This window comes from Carcharhinus amblyrhynchos, chromosome 11 (genome assembly GCF_965287045.1).
Source record: "Carcharhinus amblyrhynchos chromosome 11, sCarAmb.v2.hapA, whole genome shotgun sequence".
NCBI lineage: Eukaryota > Metazoa > Chordata > Chondrichthyes > Carcharhiniformes > Carcharhinidae > Carcharhinus > Carcharhinus amblyrhynchos.
The window spans coordinates 47,392,322-47,410,995 of NC_137334.1; the positions used below are offsets into that span (position 1 = coordinate 47,392,322).

Below are 18,674 nucleotides of genomic sequence, written 5' to 3' on the forward strand. Positions count from 1 at the left end.
CAAGCGCTGGAGTTACAAAACTACTGCAGGAGTTTTGTAAAGAACTATTCAAAATTTGCTGAACCCTTGCTGGAATTGACAAGGGAGAGTAAACAATCTCGGGAATGGGTAGAGTGGAAATTGGAATAGGACTCTGCCTTTGAAAAGATGAAGCCCTCACAGTGGGCTTACCAGACCTGACCAAACCTTTCCATATATATTGCCACAGTGAGGGGGCACACAACACAGCAGTAGTGGGCCAGGAACATGGGGATAAGATGCGACCAGTAGTGTATTATTCAGCAAAAAGGAGTCCTGTAGAAGCAGAATTACGCTGGTGCACGCAGGCATTGGACTGCGCCACGTGGGCAATAATGACCTCAGAATCGGTTACGCTTCTGAAACCGATTATAATCCACGCCCTCCGTAGTGCAGATGCTAGAAGCAGGAAAGTTAAGGGCAGTTTCCCTCAGCCACCGAGCAAAGTGCGAGAGTGTGTTACTCTCCGCAGTTAAGCACATAAAAATAGTAAAGGACTCTGGCCTCAGTCCTGCATCTGTGTTAGTTAGTGAATTACGGAGCATAGTTGTTTGGAGGAAATTGATGCAGGCGAAAGCGGCAGGATAGCAAAAGAACCGTGAGAAAGAAAAGACGTAATGGAATTATATGTAGATAGCTCTAAGAAGTATCATGAGAGGGTCCCATGTATAGCATGGGTGGTAGTGGATTGAACAGGCACTGTACTAAAGGGGAGCCAGATCCCAGGGACCAAGAAGCTCAAGTAGCAGAACTGATTGGAGGCATTGCGACTAGCTGAGGGAAAGAGGGCTAACAGCTATCCCAATAGCCGTAACGCATTTGAGGTAATTCACGATTATATGGTAGCTTGGGCTCGACAGGGATACATAACTTCCTCAGGGGGACATGTATGCATGAAAATTTGTAGAGACAGTTAAAGAACCAGCAGAGGCTGTAGTAATCAAGATAAGTGCACACAGAAGGATACAGGCACCGCAGCAGCAGGGCAACGATTACACAAACAGGGCAAGCAAAACCCTCATAGCACAGACTCAGAGTGCAGGGTGGGAAAGTAAAACTAGTTGCTGCATACGAGCTTGATTCAGATAGCGTAGGGAAAGTGCCACTAGCAACAAAAGAGGAAGAACCAGAGGAGTGGAAGAAAGAGGGGGCTGTAAAAAATTCAGATAACATCTGGAGAAAGGTTGGGTGTATAGTAACACCGCAATATATATGGCCAACCTTACTGAAAGTTTACCATGGGCTAGCACACATCAGGAGAGATAAAATGATTAAACAAATGAGTAGATGTTGGCTGTGAAAGGGCATGGGGAGAGAGATAGCCAGACATTGCCAGCCATGTGTAGTGTGTGCCCAATGTAAACCTGGGAAGGCTCCCAAGATAAGGCTGAGCTATCAGCCCAGACCATAGGGGTCATGGGAGCAATTGCAACAGACATCACTGGACTGCTTCCCCAATACCAAAGCAAAAGGTACTGCCTGGTGATAATAGACCGGTTCACCCGACATGTGGAGGCATTCCCCTGCAGGGACTATTTGGCCAAAATAGTGGCTAAAATATTAGCAGAGGAAGTAATCCTGCGATGGGATGTCCCACTTCAATTAGACTCACAGTAAGGCACCCATTTTACAGGGAGAATAATGAAGCAGGCTTGTGCCCTGCTGGGAGTCAAGTAGTGATTCTATGTCCCACACTACCTGCAAAGTTTAGGAATGGTAGAGAGGATGATCAAGGTTCTTGAAAACAGTCTGATACAGGCTTTAGTGGAGACAGGACAGGGTTGGGTAAAAGTCTTGCCTGCTCTGCTAACGAAAATGCAACTGTGAGTAGAGGGACAGGACTGACACACTTTGAACTAATGACTGGGAGAGCCATGGGGCTTCCCAAGATGTAGTGACCAAGTGCGCAGAGGTCTATAATGCAAGGGTGAGGGTGTTCAATTTCATCTGGCATCTGGCTGTACAGCTGCATAGTTTAAAAGGGGAGGTGGTAGATGTGCAGAGAATCAGGGACTGGGAAAGAGAGAAGGAGAGTATCTGACCCCAGAACCCTAAGATGGAGGATAAGGTAATGGTCAAAGTTCTTCCTGAATGAGCAGGTTTGCAGCCTGGGTAAGACCCCACAAGGTGATTATTTCAGGGGACACATGTGCATTGGTAGATATGAAAGGTTCGCTGATGTACACGATTAAAACTGCATAAATAACCTAAAGAGACTTAACCTTCCCCTCACTGGTGGGGATAATGTTATTCTTTTTCCCCAGATTCATACTTTCATTGGTGAGCCATAAGGGGACTTGGGAGGCACCGACGATCCGCGCGGAGGGGGACACCTGCCTGCGTCCAGAACAATACGTCCAGCTCCCCGTGAGGTGGGACAGGCAAATAGATTAAGAAACCAGACACCTGGATTTCAGACCGAGTGACCCCTGCTAGCCATGGGACATCAGTATGGGGGAAAAAAACTATGCTAAAACGCATTGTCTACACGCCCCTCAAGAGATCTGGAATGCCAATTAGGATCAAAGACCCTGACTGTAGATGGCTGACACAGATTGGGGATCGAATGTTGTGAGACTCTGTACAGGATGGCACTTCCTGCACGAACTGCAAAGGGGACACTGGTTCCTCACAATTTCTGAAGTGGGACTAAAAGCAGAAATGCACTCAGTGGGACACTTGGTTATTAAGGAGTTATATGATGCACACATGGGATTGGATATGTGGGTTTATACATGTAACATTATGGGACCAGGACAGGGGAAATGGATATTTGGGCCATATTTAAATTTAACGGTGGAGTGAGCCAATCTCTCTCCCTTTGCATGGGAACCCGGCCTTGAGGGTCAGTACTGTCAGGAATACTGTATCCACATAATAGATAGACTCAGATGTAGGGGAGATTAGATGTTATAGCCTTAGTACTTATGGATATTAAAAGCCTACCCAATACCTTCAATTTGTTGACCTCCCCTCGGACAGAGTTAGGATAGGGAAACCTAAAACCCTACTACACGATGTCACAATAGTATCCTAGAAATAACGTATAATGTCTCCAGGTTGGTGGACGCTTTACACTCCAAGTGCCACAATCATCTCAGCGCCATTAAATGGGCAAAAATTAGAGACTGCAGGACACCATAGATAACTATAATTATAGGATAACCCCAGAATCTAGGGTATGCAGGCATTGTAAAAAGGAGTATTTTAGGAGACATTGGACAGTTATTTGGCAGCGCAAACTCAGTCATGAATCTGGTGCAGCTAGTCAAGAAAAACAGTTATGCCTCCTGGGTAGCTGCGGATGTCGGAAAACAGCTACAATATGGAGCATATGGACCGAGTTTGCATTGACTGCCATAGACCTACAAGGAGAGGGACTCCTGCGGGCCTTGGACAAGGTATCTGTGGGTATAATTAACACCACCCAAGCATAAACAAAGGGAAAAGCCTGTGATACTCTTGCTAGAGATTCAACTGATAGTACCCAGGCTGACATTGAGAACTTGAGATTCAGGACTATCCTGCAGCACCTATTCATCTCCCTATATGAAGTAAACCTCCTTAACATACACAGGGATAGGCACGAATGGTGATTCGACCAGGCGGCGGGCCAGTAGAGGAAGGATAAAATTTATTTTGGCAGTCCCACAAGAGAACCCATCCAAAGGAATCTTTAGGGACAGCTATAGGTTTGAGTCAATGGGAACCGTACAGGAGGGCTGGGAATAAATAGGTTGGACTAAAACCTGGTGTTGTCAGACTTTTTACTGTGTTTACGCCAGTCCAACGCTGGCATACCCACATCTTTACTGTACTGGATCCAGGGGATATATAGCCCCCCAAAGTGACCTGGCATATATGAGAACTGTGGAGTGCTGTTCAGAGTCAGCACATTACAAAAAGTGTGTCTCTATCAGATCCTTGAACTCTTGTCAAATAAAAGCAAATAGTTGATGTTCTGCCATTAAAAGAAGTTTTCAAAGCCATACAGGTTGGCCCAATGCAGTGGTATTTCATCACACCAGAGACGGAGATAATCACGGGAGGCTTCCTGTGTGACAACAATCACAGCTTCTGTCTGCAAGTAACAGCGTCTTTAACAGTGGGGGAATTTCACCTCTTCGGACGAATGTCAGACTACATATTTGGGGATGGCTCACTGTACATTGACAAAACACCAGGCAAAATAATCCAACAGGCCATGCACCAAGCAACAGAGCTCGCTCAGGAGTATATCAATCAACAGATCAGGTAAGCAAGGGAAGGGTCCAGGTGGACTTAGCTAACCAGACTGCCACACAAATGGGAGTCTTTGAGACACAACTTTGATGGGATATATTCATTCCAGGGTCAGCAGGCAAACAATTGACAGATGGGTGGGAGATAATTAGAATAGGGAATGACCATCAGTGTGGACATAATGCTGGTGTGGACCACGGTTATGTGTTGTCTAACAACGGAAAAATGGGTAAAACTCAGACTGTCCTTCAACATACCCCACTAACAGTCCTTAGCATTCGGGAAGGGGAGAAGCTAGTGGCTGTTACTCACAGCAGAAAGACACTTTCCATGATCTGAAGAGCTGCCACTCAAAGGATCCGGTACCATGTCCTCAACAATGATCAAGGCAGAAGAGCTTCTATGAGGACAGGCAACAATATCCATAAGGTATAGTTTGGAATACAAAAGGATACATGGACTCCAATAGATGTCTGTTAGTGGCTTTCTTGGGTATGACCAAGAGCCATTGGGGGTATTGTTAGAGGGCAATATCGGGAATTGTGTCTTTTATATTTTATGCGTCCATTCATATTTTATTTAATTTCATTATAATATCTGCAGGGATACATAGAGCAAGCCCAGAGAGCCAGGCTTCACCAGCGGGAAGGAAAGGATTAATACAGACAGCTAAAGGCCTGCTCCGCCAACAAATAATGATTAACACATGCTATCAACTTTGGATGTGCAGGAGGTTGTTCTGAATTATATCGACAATGCGAGAACCAGCATTAAGACAGCCAGGCTCCATAAAGCTAGGGAGGGTACAGTCTTCTGTAATACACAATAATCTAGCAGAGGGAGAGGGGGGAAACAATTAACATATCAGTGCAAATCGGTTGGGCAAATACAGTGCTTTTACATTATAATCAGGTAAACAGAACTGTCCAAGAACTAATTAACAAAGTTATATTGAACAAAGCAGTCTGCATAATGAGGTTAGAAGAACCCCCTTGTAGCCAACTCGATGAATTAATACGCTAATGTAAACCTCTCTGACTCAATAAAGTATATGAATCTGTACCAATCTACCAGGGGCAAAGGACTCACAGGAAACTTGAGATTTCAAGCTGGAGTCTAGGTCTTCTTCATGCATGTGGAATAAAAACTTTTCTTGAAATTGGATACAGTCTCCAAGGCTCGACTCGTTTTATTTCCCTCCTACAAGGACACACCCCCATTGGCACTGCCCAATGCCCAGTGTCTCCTGGGCATTTACACTTTGTCTCATGGGCAGTACCAGGTAAACTAGACTGGCACTGCCAACATGGCAATGTACAGGGGAAATCCCCCCAGCCCCTAACCCTCTGGGGAGTGGGGGGGGTTTCAGTGGCACTCCTTCATTCCAGCAGGTTTGGGCCACCAGTTCCCCATAAGTGGGGAGCTATACTAAACCCCGCTGAAATGAAATATTCCTGGCGGTGATGGAGGGGGAGGGGTGTGGGTGTGGAGGGTGGTGAAGGCTAGTAGGGAGATTTCAGTCCCGGGCCCCCTATTGGGATCAAAATCATAGTCAAAATATTGATTTAAGTAAATTATGCAGCTTTGCCAGAAATCAGTACACAGTTTACAGTGCCAGAAATCCAGTTGAGGAGATGTGAGGAGACCATGGCCCCAACGGGCAGCATGCAAAACAGCCTCTCTCTTGGCCCACTATGCTCCAAAAACAGCGCAGCAAGCTGGGAGGATCACCCCCATCTTCTCTTGATTGATGTAAATTATTTGGATATTGGAATACACAGTAAAATTTCAAAAAAAACTACCAATGAAACCAAATGTGTTAATGTGGCAAACAGTGAGGATAATATAATTGCCTACAAGAGAGCATTTATAGATGAGTAGAATGGGCAGAGAAGTGGCAGATAGAATTTAATGCAGAGAAATGTAACATGGTCTATTTGGGCAGGAGGGTCAGGGAAAGATAATCCATACTTATAGGCACAGTTCTAAAGAGCATGCAGGAACATTTAAGGTTGATAACTATGTACAATTATTTTGTACTTTAGTGATGGGTATTAGTCAAATAATCAAAGTACATCAGTCCAATGTGATTTTATGCTGAATTTTGGGACTGTAGCTGATCACATGACTTAAGTCTTAGCATCATATTTAAATTTGACAAGGGAGAAAAAAAGTCAGTGGTGCAAGATGTCATGGTTGAACAGTACTGGTGTGGGACCATTCACCTCCTGAGCAATTAACACGATCAGCTGTGTTATCTAAATTCAGAGATATATTGTGCAAAGAAAAACAAATGTTAAAACTTAAAGTCTTGTGCATCAAATTAGTGCAGTTTAACTTGCGATGTTTAAAAACATCACTTCCTTTCACACTATGTAACCATCTTTGGTTTTGTGCATTTAAAATTAAGCTGTATAATTAGCTTTTGTAACTCTTCAACATCTGTTTGTGGCATGTGTTATTTTATAGTTAACACAACATTCACTTTCAATTATTGACTTTATATGTGTCTTATATATATTTGTGTAATTTCTGTAACTTTGTAAGCTTTGTAAAGTTATTCTGTACTTTAATTGACTTATAACAAGCACTTAAAGTTACAACACACTATGACAAAGCAGTTGTCTCAAAAAAATTGATAAATGCCTGTTTTAATGAAATTCTACAGGACATACTGATACCTATCAATCTATTAGATATTGCATGCTGTCTTACCTCAAATAAAGCAGACATCAAAATCATTCTCACTTATTACATTCTGTACATACCCTATATAACATCTAAGCACAACTCATTTTGTAATCTTCTTTATTTGTTCTAACATTATAAGCAACTTTATCTTTTGTTTAAAAAGTGATAAAATTCATTCCAAGTAACTACAAAGAGAAACACCCAGCAAAATAGCCTCTAAAAATTGTTACTTATAGGGGTCTGATTTAATACCAATTAAATAAGGTCTGAGACAATGAGCTCAGGATATCAGTTATGAGGGCATGACAGCATATTTGCCCCATCCTGAAAAAATGAGCTTGAAATATGTCATAAATAATTATTTTATCTGACCAAGAAGTAACAGAAACAAACTTTAATGAGGGGGTGGTCCCTCAAATAATTGACACCTTTGAGGGCCAGTCAGGGCAATGGGAAATGAAACCAATAGATGATAATCACCTTTGAGAAACCAATTAGAAATTGATTGTGCACCATCTAGACCAGTCACAGATTGATCACACACCTCAAATTAATTCGGAAATAGCTTTGTATCAATAACATAAGTGATGTGGTTTGGAAAGAGTTAATAAGCAGCAGCTTTCACTGACCAATAACACAGCAAGTCTAAAACTGAAAGCTGTAATGCTTGCTATCCACAGGGAAGCAGAAGTTACAGGGAGAGAACAGAGATTTCAGTGGCTGCACCCAAGGCTGGACCAGAAAACAAGAGCTCTAGAACGCTTGTCAAGTCCTGTCCTTGATAAATATTAATCTGCCATTTATTTTAATAAAGTCCTGAGTTACTTCAAACTGTCTTCTGTTGCCTATATGGTTGTAATTTCAAATGAACAAAATAAGCTATAAGTTAAAATAATACTTAGGACTTACAAGAGATCGTTTGAAGATGACTAAACATACAGAGTGGTTAACAGCATATGGCACTGTGGACTTCATGCATTGAGGATTGAGTACAAAAGCAAGTTTTGTGCTGAATGTTTATATAGTTACGTTTTAGGTAACAATTTGTTCAAATCACCACATTTTAGGAAAGATATAAAGGTCCTTGTGAGACTGTAGAAATGATGTACCAGAATGATTCTAGGATAAGGCATTTTTGCTATCAGGTTAAATGGAGATGCTTGGGTTGTTCTCCTTGGAATAAAAGAACTTGAGGAGAGATTTGATAGAGGTGTGCGAGGTTGCTAACGAATTTAGGTAAGGCAGACAAAAGAAAGCAGTTGCTGTTAGTTAATGATCAAGGACTGGGAACATGAAGAATCTTTCACATAATGTGAGGTAATGACATGAAACTCCCTGCCTGTCAAGGTGGAAGCAGAGACAATCAGGGATTTCAAAAGGAAATTGGAAATAAAATTTACCAGACCATGGAGATAAAGAGCAGGGCAGACAATCATTCCAGAGAGTTCTGGCATAGTCTCCTCCCGTGTTTCTATGGCAAGTAATCTCACAACACCAAGTTAAAGTCCAACAGGTTTATTTGGTAGCATGAGCTTTTGGAGCATTGCCCCTTCATCACTCAGCTGATGAAGGGGCAACTCTCCAAAAGCTTATGCTACCAAATAAACCTGTTGGACTTTAACCTGGTGTTGTGAAACTACTTACTTGGCCTACCCCAGTCCAACGCTGGCAACTCCAAATCATGTGTTTCTATGATTATGGCTTTTAGCTAATGCTCTTAGTAGTAATGAATCTGAAGCAACATCCATGAAATCTAAACAGATGCAAGTTTTCATTTCATTTAAATACCATGGTGCTTCGAGTCTCTTTCATGGTAGACAGTGAAGAACTTTGGGGGTGGGGCAGTTGACGCTTATTCTCAGAATTAGTAGTGCCAAGCCCTAAAATCAGCCCTGAAATTAAAGATCTTCAAAAACTTTTTGCAAGTTTTTCATCAGGACTAAAGCCAAGTTCTGTGAAATTCTGAGTTTAATCTCCAAAATGCAATTAAATAGTGATACTTTACTAGGAACAATTTCAGAAGTTGCTGCACAATGTGGCTCATTAATTTTCCCTCGTACATGGTGTATCTTTTTTTGTTACTCGTTTGATCATTATGCATGAAGGTTCGAATATAAGGAAACTGGCAAACTGACCACAATTCAGAAACTTGCTAATACTATTACTTAACGGCCAGAGTCTGTACTAACACACAAGCTCTTTTGTTTTCCACTTCAAACATCCAACTTGTAGGCTGAAATAAAGTCACACGGTTTACACAGCTAAGGTAACCTTGCCGGCCATTAGTCTCGAAAGTTGTGTCTCTGTTCACACACACTCTTTGAAAAGATTACAGAAATTATGCACTATTCTATTGTTGGAAAGTACAGCCCCTTTCCACCACTTTAGGTTTTATTTGGTACAAGTGTTCTAATGTGAAACAATACTCCACAAAAATCAGTTTAAATCACCACCTAAAGTTTATAAGAGGGCTTCGCAATGTAATTTTAGCGAAAGACGAGGAAAATCTGTCGAAGTGGCACAAGCATTAGATGGAGATCTGCAGAAATCCCAGGCAATTTAGCGTTGGCAAAACTGTTTCAAAGTGATGGAACTAATGTCGCCTATCCCTACACAAACATTTGAAAGGAGCAGAATGAGACTCCCGGAGGTGGGTCATTAGTTGTGCATTTGTACGGTTGCTACGCCCCGGTTGATCTGCTTTATTCCGACAGAGTTTGTAATGGAAATACATCCCTGAACACGAGTCCTTTCCGAACAATAAAGCACAGAAACGTCAGTTTAATCCAGCACCACGCTCAAGATGTCGCTGGGTGAAAATGATCTCCAGGACTCAGTGTAGCTAGAAACTGGCTGTGGGATTTAACAAGTCTGTTTATATTCAAAGCAGATCTCAGTCTGCCACCACCATTGCATTGTCTAGTTGAAGGTCGGCATCAACACTTGCGATTTGCTGCTCGACGTGTACGTGCTTCAATGTCCTGAAGTGGAAGGAATGCAGCACGAATTTGACACAGGGCGGGGTTAGAGCAGCTCCTAAAAAACCCAGGAGCGCGGACCACGTGCTCAGTTTTGCTCCGGAGTGGGAAGAGACTGGAAGAAAATCGTTGTGGAAGGAAGATGGCTTTTTGCGTCCACAATCTCCTCCTCAGCGAGCGCGTAGATGCCAGCTGCAAGAAGATTCTGGAAGAAAATGGCATCAAAGTGGTCCAGAGGGAGGGTATGAGCAAAGAGGAACTCCTAGCTGAAATCAAGGTATTTTTCAAAGAATCTGCTGGTCGCAGTAATCACCGCGGGTAATAGGTGAAGTCCGTCAGTTATTACAGACACGGCGCTGCTCTGTGTAAACGGTGAGATTTTTATTTGGGGGAGGATGCAGTCACCACCCCCACCCCCCTCCTGTGTTGCAAAATTAATCTAAAGACAAGAGTGAAGAAAATACTATTCTCCTCTCCTTGTGTCAGAGCTGGGATCTTGGTGTGGGAGCAGTGTACTAGTATTTTGATTTGAGACACATTTGTTGGTATATTGATGTGTACCTGATGGCGTCTCCTGGATTACCAAACCACAACATCCCACTCCTCTTTTCTGATGCAACCGCGCCAAGAGGTTTCCGGGTGCAGAGAGACGGGCTGCAGTCAGGCTGGCGTTTGTCCAAACGCATCAATGAGTTTTTATATATAAACTTAATATTACAAGTGGGAGTTGTATCAAAAAGAAAAATCATTACGAATTGAAAATAAATTCGACTTCTTTCGGCATTGCCGAAGGTAATTTTGAAATGGCTCAGTAGGCCGGGGTTCCAACACGAACAACCGAGCTCTTCACAATCTTCTGGAGTTTAATCATTCCATCTTCGCCTCTATTGTCCGTGAGCGGAATCCTGATCAAGGCGCAGTGAAACATGTATAGTCCATCTTCCAAACCTCTGGAGTTATAATTGCACTTGATTTGGTGTGTGACTTCCTCTCAAAATATCTGCCTGCAATAAAGAAGCCAGTTTGTATGCACTTCTCATTTTAAACTTGCAAGAAAATGGAGACCAATCCCTCTTTCCTTATAATTGACAGTAATTATAATTTCCTGTGAGGAAATAAAGTCTTCCTTTGTGTTTAACTCTTTGATCTTGATTTACACACGCATTCGCAATTCATTTTTATAATGCTATTTTATCTCTGCCTGTACTATTCTTTGGGAAAATGAGTCAATTAATTATGCCCAAAATATTGCTGTAAAAAGTCTGACAACACCAGGTTTTAGTCCAACCGATTTATTTGATAGTAAACGCATCATGAATACTATCAACACCGCTGTGCGTTTACTATCAAATAAATCGGTTGGACTAAAACCTGGTGTTGTCAGACTTTTTACTGTGTTTACCCCAGTCCAACGCCGGCACATCCACATCAAAATATTGCTTCCATGACTGTTAAATTCGTAAAAGTTGATTTGCTTCTCCCCCTGGAAATCATGCAGGTCCTTACCCCCAATCCTCTCCAGGCAGAAGCAGTTGAAGGATCATCCTCTTGTGTCTCGGTTTTCTTCCATATTTGTTTTCCTCTTTTATTTCTTTTTTTTCCCACTTGTTTTCTCTTTCCAAATCTCATTTGATTTCTGCTTTCCCCATCAATGAAAAGGTATGATGTTGTAAGGTCACAATCACAGCTTCAGGGTTCCTCAACATTTAATTGTCACTTGAACATGTGAACTATCATTGGGAACAGCTGTTTAACATTACCAAGCCTTCAATCTTGCAGTGAAGCCAACTAATTAAATAATAGTCTCTCACTTATTGTCGAATAACTGTGAAAGTAAAACTGACTGTGTTAGAAGCAGTTCAGAGAAGGTTCAGTGGAATGATACCTGGGATGGGGAATGGGCAGGGGGTTATCTTATGAGAAAAGGTTGGATAGGTTAGGGCTTCATTGGAGTTTAGAAAATTGAGCACTGCTCTTACAAGATCCTGAGGAAACTTGACAGGGTGTACACTAAAAGGATGTTTCCCTGTGTGGCAGCGTCTAGAACTGACGGACACAGTTCAAAAACTAGAGGTCTCCCATTTATGGTGGAGATGAGAAGACATTCTTGAGTGTTGTGAATCTTTGCAAACCGCTTCCTCAGAGATTGGTGGGGACAGGGGTCAGTGAATAATTTTAAGGCGGATATAGATAGATAGATTCTTAACTAACACAAGTCAGAGGTTATTGAGGTAGTTGAATGTACGGTTGAGGCTGCAGTCAGATCAGCCACTATCTTACTGAATGGTGGAGCAAGCTTGAGAGGCCAAATGGCCTTTTTCTCCTAATTACTGTGTAATAATTTTAAAATATTATAGATATGTGAAAAGTGTACTCTATGATGCTCTTTGGTAACCTTGCAGTAAACACGCAGATCTGGATGTGAGTGACAATGAGTTTTTTATTATAGGACTATGACGGCCTTATTATCCGTTCTGGAACGAAGGTTACTGCTGATGTTATAGATGCTGCAAAGAATCTGAAGATATTAGGTAGAGCTGGAACTGGAGTGGATAATGTGGATGTGGACGCGTCAACAAGGAATGGAATCATTGTGATGAAGTAAGAACAGTTAAATTAATTCTAAAATTGAAAATATGCTCAAAATGACAGATTTGCATAACATGTCTGAAAAAAACTAGTTTTGCTATGTTAGGTTTAAAAAATCATTTTGTGTATAGCATCTATTTACTATCTTTATGGAATATTTGAGAAAATCAGAACTCGAGTGGGGACCAGACAGATCTCTTGCCTGCCATTTGGAATTGGAATCCCTATGGCCCTCCTGCAAAACAGGTGGGAGTGGTAGCAAAAGGACTAAAAGAATTAGGATGATAAAGTCTGGTTTCTGATTCTCTGAGCCCATGTAGAATTAACAAAATGATTGAACCAGTTTAAAAAAAAACAAAAATTACCCATTCCTAACAATAACTGATCAAATTAAAATAATTAGGTTGAGGAAGAAAACAAAATTAGTAGATAAAGTTTAAAATCAAGTTTGGTTGATAGAAGTGTTTTAAACTTGTGTAAAGTAATGTAATTGTGTGCCAAGTTTTCTCTGCTCGCTCCCCCACCCCTTTAGGTTCTGTAAGTTTAGGTTTAGAAAGTTAACCATTTCTGCAGACAGTTGATTTGTTTTAAATTGCCTGAAAACTGATGTTTCTATTTGAGTTTATAATTGAGGATTTATGGGAACCAGTTAAATGTGGAAATTTTAATTGTAGCCTGGAGGAATTTGGAATAACTATGGAATGTTTGAAGATGCAAGTTTTTCTGTGTCATAACCAAAACAATTAATTACATTTTAACATAATTCTGCACAATGGCATTTTTGTGAACAGGAACGTGCTGAAGTGTATCTCTGTCCTGTATTCCAGGTGCTGCTTATGAACTGGAATGGTTTTATTCTTTATATAAACACTGGTTAAAACTGACTGAAAAGTCCATTAGGAAATTATATTAACAAAAGTTCTTCAGAAAACATGTAAGCCCTATGACTAGAGAAAATCACCAGTCTTCCAGCACGTGTCTACTGTTGATAATGTAGAAAACCTATTTTAAATAATTATCTTTGACTTAGCTGTTAATTCTGGACCAGATGTCTAAGAACGTATGATTAAGTTTTCAGGTCCAAAGAAACAAATTCTGGAATCTGTAGGGACCAAGCGGGCAATCTGTGGGTGGAACCAGAGGACAGTGGTGGAGTGTTGAATGAATACTTCACATCTGTCTTCACCAAGAGAATGAGGGCAATGGTATGAAATTCAGGAGAGAGACTGAAGTTCTTGAGCAAATTGACATTGGGAAGGACAAGGACCAGTTGTTGGCAGCCTTAAAAATGGGTAAATCTCCAGGTTCAGATAAATTGTGCCCTCAACAGCTGTAGGAGGAGATTGCAGGGACTCTTATTCAAAGTATTCATTGTATTTGGTCTTGTTATATTTTGAAATTAAAGAAATAGAACTGGTAAAGCTTTATTTGGAATCAATCACTTTACACAACAATATTTCATAACACTTAAATACCAAAGCATGACATAGAAACTGAGAAACACATTTTAATTCATATTATTCTCCCAACAAGCAAATCCATGCTTTTCTTAGATGAAAGCTTACTGCTGCAATCCTCAAAAGATTAGCAATTGAATTAATATTAATCCTTTTTTGTTCTCCAAAGCACGCCAAATGGAAACACTATCAGTGCTGCAGAAATGACCTGTGCGATGATCATGTGCCTGGCACGGTAAGGATTTTCAGCCATATTTGTATTCTAACAAAAATTATTGAACCCAAGGCACTAAGTTACCAAAAAACAGAAAAAAATGTTCTTGCAATTGATTCATTGAAGAGCATACACCACAAATCAGTTTATAATGTGTGTGTGTGTGTGTGTGTGTGGCCTAATGGTATCTTTGACAGAACTGTGGTGGGGCTAGAACCCAAGATTGGGCTGAGGGGAGGGTTGGTGAAACTGGTGGGGTTGTAATCTGGGACTGGAGCCCAGAAGGCCAGGCACAGTGGGGCCAGCAAAGACTAAAGTTTTGTCATTTTGGCAGGACTGCAGAGGAGACTAACTGACTGTGGGAGGAGAGTGGGTGTGTGACTGAGTGTGGGAGGAGAGAGAGTGAAATAGTGACAGAGTGAATGTGTGGAGGGAGCAAGTGACTGTATGTAGAGGTTGTGTATGTGTGTGTTGGTGGATCTGATTTAAATGACAATGTGTTTATGTGTGGGAGTGAATGACTGAGTGATAGTGGGTGGGGATGAGGGCGAGTCTGCTTTATACCCTCTCGTTCTCACTGCCACACACTTTAATACATACATGCATTCCCATCCAATACACTGATCCTCTGACATTCTGGCCATTTTTATTGCATCATCTTTTTAAATTTGACATTTATTGCTATGACATTGGTTTCCATTTATTTGGCAATTGTTTCTTTCTTTAGAACCTCAAATTTTTTTTGAAATTCAGTTTATTCTGCTACACCTTACCTTTCGGATATTTGCTTATAGGCAACTTTAATGAGAACAACTTGCAAATGTGGCCCCCTGAGAGAAAAGATTGTAGCGCAGCCCACTACAGAGTTCCCAGGAGTTTCCCCTCCCCTGATTGGAGCCAGTATTCAACCCCCTCCCTCCTAAGATATTCTAAAAGTATATCAATGGTAAGAGATAAACCAAGGAAAGAGTAAGGCCCAAGCGGGCAATCTGTGGCTGGAGCCAAAGGACTAGTGGAATGTTGAATTCTTCACATCCGTCTTCTCCCAAGAGAGTGAGGACAATGGTATGGAATTCAGCGAGAACTCCACACATACAACAGTCCAACCTTTTTTTGTTAGATATGGGTGGGGAAAAGAAAGGAGCAGGATATGGTCTCATTCTTTTGACATTCCAAATGAATTCACATTTTCACATCTGAAATTTGTTCCACAGTTTTAACTACATTTATTGGGAGTGATAAGTGATGTGCTCTAGTGGGAGATATAGCTTTCCTTTGGCAGTAATGAGACTTGCTCTAATTGCTGCTCAAACCTGATAGATGGTGGTCCACAGAGCTCAAGAAGGGGACAAAAAATTAAGTTATACTTTGTGTTCTTGGCACCAGATTTCAGTAGGATAAACGTAGAACATAGGAACAAATGTAGTTTAATGAGGTCATGACTGATCTGTATTACTACTCTGCTTAGCCAATGTGGTTCCATACTTCTTAATATCCCTTAGCTAATTAGTTTCTTTCAGTTACATTCTTCTTTTCCTCTATTGTAAAGAGTGTGCACAATAATTATTCAATAAGTCTGCCGTTTCTTTGTTTTTATTTGCAGTGTTACCGGCATGTATTTTTCAAAAGATCACCCTTTTCCTTCTAATATAAGTAAAAACGTGTGTTAGTCTTGATTAAGTCTTGCAAGTTTGACTTTCTATTTGTTTTTAGTTAGTATATTTTAGTCTCTGTTTACTCTTTATATCTCTCCCAGTCTCCTGTATCCATACTATTCTTTACACATTTGTTTATCCTACTTCTATCTTTCATCAGCCTTATCAACCAAGGCTGTTTTACTTGATAACTGAAGATATTGTACCATAGTTGATTTTATTATGGTCCTGTATTGATATTGATTATTTTTGAATACTTCCCAGTGTTCACATGTAGTCAGTCTCACCCTATTAAAAGTTAGTTTTAATCTGGAAACTTGGTAACTATGGTGTGTTTCTCCTTTTCAAATCTAACATTGAATCTGATTATGTTATTATTACATAAACAAATTCTCCTTTAATTATTGCTGAAAAAAGAGAAATATTGCCAAAGCTTTTTGCCTTGCACTCATTAGGACAGAGGTAAAACTGCCAAATTTCGAAGGCAGCAACAATTTCCAGAAGAGAGGGCTGATTAAGTTTGAAGTTTATTTATTAGTCACAGATAGGCTTGAAGTTGCTGTGAAAATCCCTTAATTGGCAAGTTATTCTGATGGAACATGTGCCATTTGAATGAAACAAGGTCCTGGGGGAACAATTCCCTGGACTATTCTCTATGACAATGCCTTGAGCAATCAGAGTTGACTTGCTAATCAATCAGCATCCTTTCATGCAATATAAACATTTTTTTTTCCCATTTGTCCTGATGAGTGCAAGACTAAAAGCATGGACAATGTGTCTCCCTTTTTCTCGCAATTACTTTCCCTCATTGTCAGATTATTCTCCAGATCTGGCTCATTACTAATTATCAAATCTAGTGTGACTTGCCTTCTTGGTTCCAGAACACGTTGGCTTTGAAAACTCTTGAGTGCACTCACTTAACCACTCTTCCCATCTATATGAAAACTAAAGCCTCCCAGAAAGTTCATTTCCATGGCTATATCTGTGTCCCTCTGGCTGTAATCATCTGGCACTTAGAACTTAGCAACTTGTGAAAGTTGCTAAGTTCTATCTTTACTGTATGATTTTTGTAAAGGGTTTTCGTGCTGGTTTAAAGAGAGCAACTTCCAAATCTAATTTCTGTCTTGATCTCTAATGTCTCTAAGTTTTGTGTTTTTGCTGGATGTTTGTGATCAGTTTTGTTCACCTCACATACTGTGAATTGAAGAAGGCCCTGGTAGAGATTCAGAGAAGCTCCCATATTAGGGCAAGTTTAGAGAGCTGAGGATTTTGATTCTCAGCAACAAAGACTTCAATTGTGTAAAATTCTATCCGTGCAGACCTATTTATAGAGATAGGCAGTGAGGAATTAGGAACATCAGTATATCGTTATGAAAGAAGAGAAATTGAATGCTGGGAAATAGTTATTTTCAGAGTGACCAGCCTTGTAATAAATTGTCTAATGTGTAGTGATTGTGGATTCTAAAGGGAACTGGGCAAGAATTTGTGAATGGAAGATATTATCATGGGCCCAATTTTACCATCAAGTTGCACCCGTTTTTGGGCATGAAAACTTGGTAAAGTCAAGCATGAAGCGAGTAGTGTGATCCGCGCCCACCTCAACAACTGTTTTCCCCCTTTACCAATGGCTAAAAATAGCTGCAGTTGGGATTGAGCCCGAAACAGGCATGACATCAATTTAAATTGCCTTAATAAGCTGCATGCCCAAACGTACCGGCACTTCCTTCTTTACCACTGTTTGGCCATCCAGATTCAGTGAGAAACAGACTTGGTGCCTGACTTAACTAAAACGCCCTACGCTTCCGGGAACCATATCCCTCTACTCCCATCTCATTCATGTATTTGTCAAGATGCCCCTTTAAAAGTCAGTACCATATCTTCCTCCCCTGGCAACGAGTTCCAAGCACCCACCACTCTGTGTAAAAATAAATAAATAAATCTGCCTCGTATATCTCTTTTAAAACTTGCCCCTTGCACCTTAAACCTATTCATAAGAACATAAGAACATAAGAAATAGGAGCAGGAGTAGGCCATCTGGCCCTTCGAGCCTGCCCCGCCATTCAATAAGATCATGGCTGATCTGTCGTGGCTCAGTTCCACTTTCCCGCCCTCTCCCCATAACCCTTAATCCCCTCTCTTATCAAAAACCCATCAACCCGCTTCTTAAAAATATTTAGCGAGGCAGCCTCCACCACTTCAACGGGCAGAGAATTCCAGAGATTCACCAGCCTTTCAGTGAAGAAGTTCCTCCTCAACTCCGTTCTAAACTGCCCCCCCTTTATCTTGAGGCTGTGCCCCCTAGTCCTACTGTCTTTTTTGAGTGGGAAGAGTCTCTCCACCTCTATCCTATCCATCCCATTCATCATCTTATACGTCTCAATGAGATCTCCCCTCATTCTTCTAAACTCTAATGAGTACAAGCCTAGTTTATTCAGCCTCTCCTCATAGCTCAACCCCCTCAACTCCGGTATCAGCCTAGTAAACCTCCTCTGCACTCCCTCCAAGGCCAAAATATCTTTGCGCAGGTGCGCAAATTTACTCCAGTAAATTTGTCAGACACGACTTCCCTTTAATGAAACCGTGTTGCGTCTGCCCTATCAAGCAATTCCCTTCAAGATGCCTCGCAATTTCCTCCTTAATGACTGATTCTAACATTTTACCTACCACAGACGTTAAACTAACCGGCCTATAATTCCCCGCCTTTTGCCTGGCACCCTTCTTAAACAACGGCGTAACATTAGCCGTTTTCCAATCTTCTGGCACTTCCCCGGAATCCAGCGACGTCTGGAAAATAACCACCAAGGCATCCACTATAACCTCCGCCATTTCT

The 18,674-nt window shown here is 41.2% G+C and overlaps 1 protein-coding gene across 1 annotated transcript in view; it reads left to right on the plus strand.

Moving 5' to 3' along the window:
* The first annotated feature begins 9,917 nt into the window (after window positions 1–9,917).
* Window positions 9,918–18,674, plus strand: part of phgdh (phosphoglycerate dehydrogenase) — a 32,163-nt gene continuing 23,406 nt past the window's right edge. Inside the window, exons 1-3 of the mRNA XM_080199018.1 lie at window positions 9,918–10,206; window positions 12,379–12,530; window positions 14,145–14,210. Coding sequence (XP_080055144.1) covers window positions 10,072–10,206; window positions 12,379–12,530; window positions 14,145–14,210 — 353 coding nt within the window. The 5' untranslated portion in view covers window positions 9,918–10,071. The remainder of the gene's footprint in view (window positions 10,207–12,378; window positions 12,531–14,144; window positions 14,211–18,674) is intronic.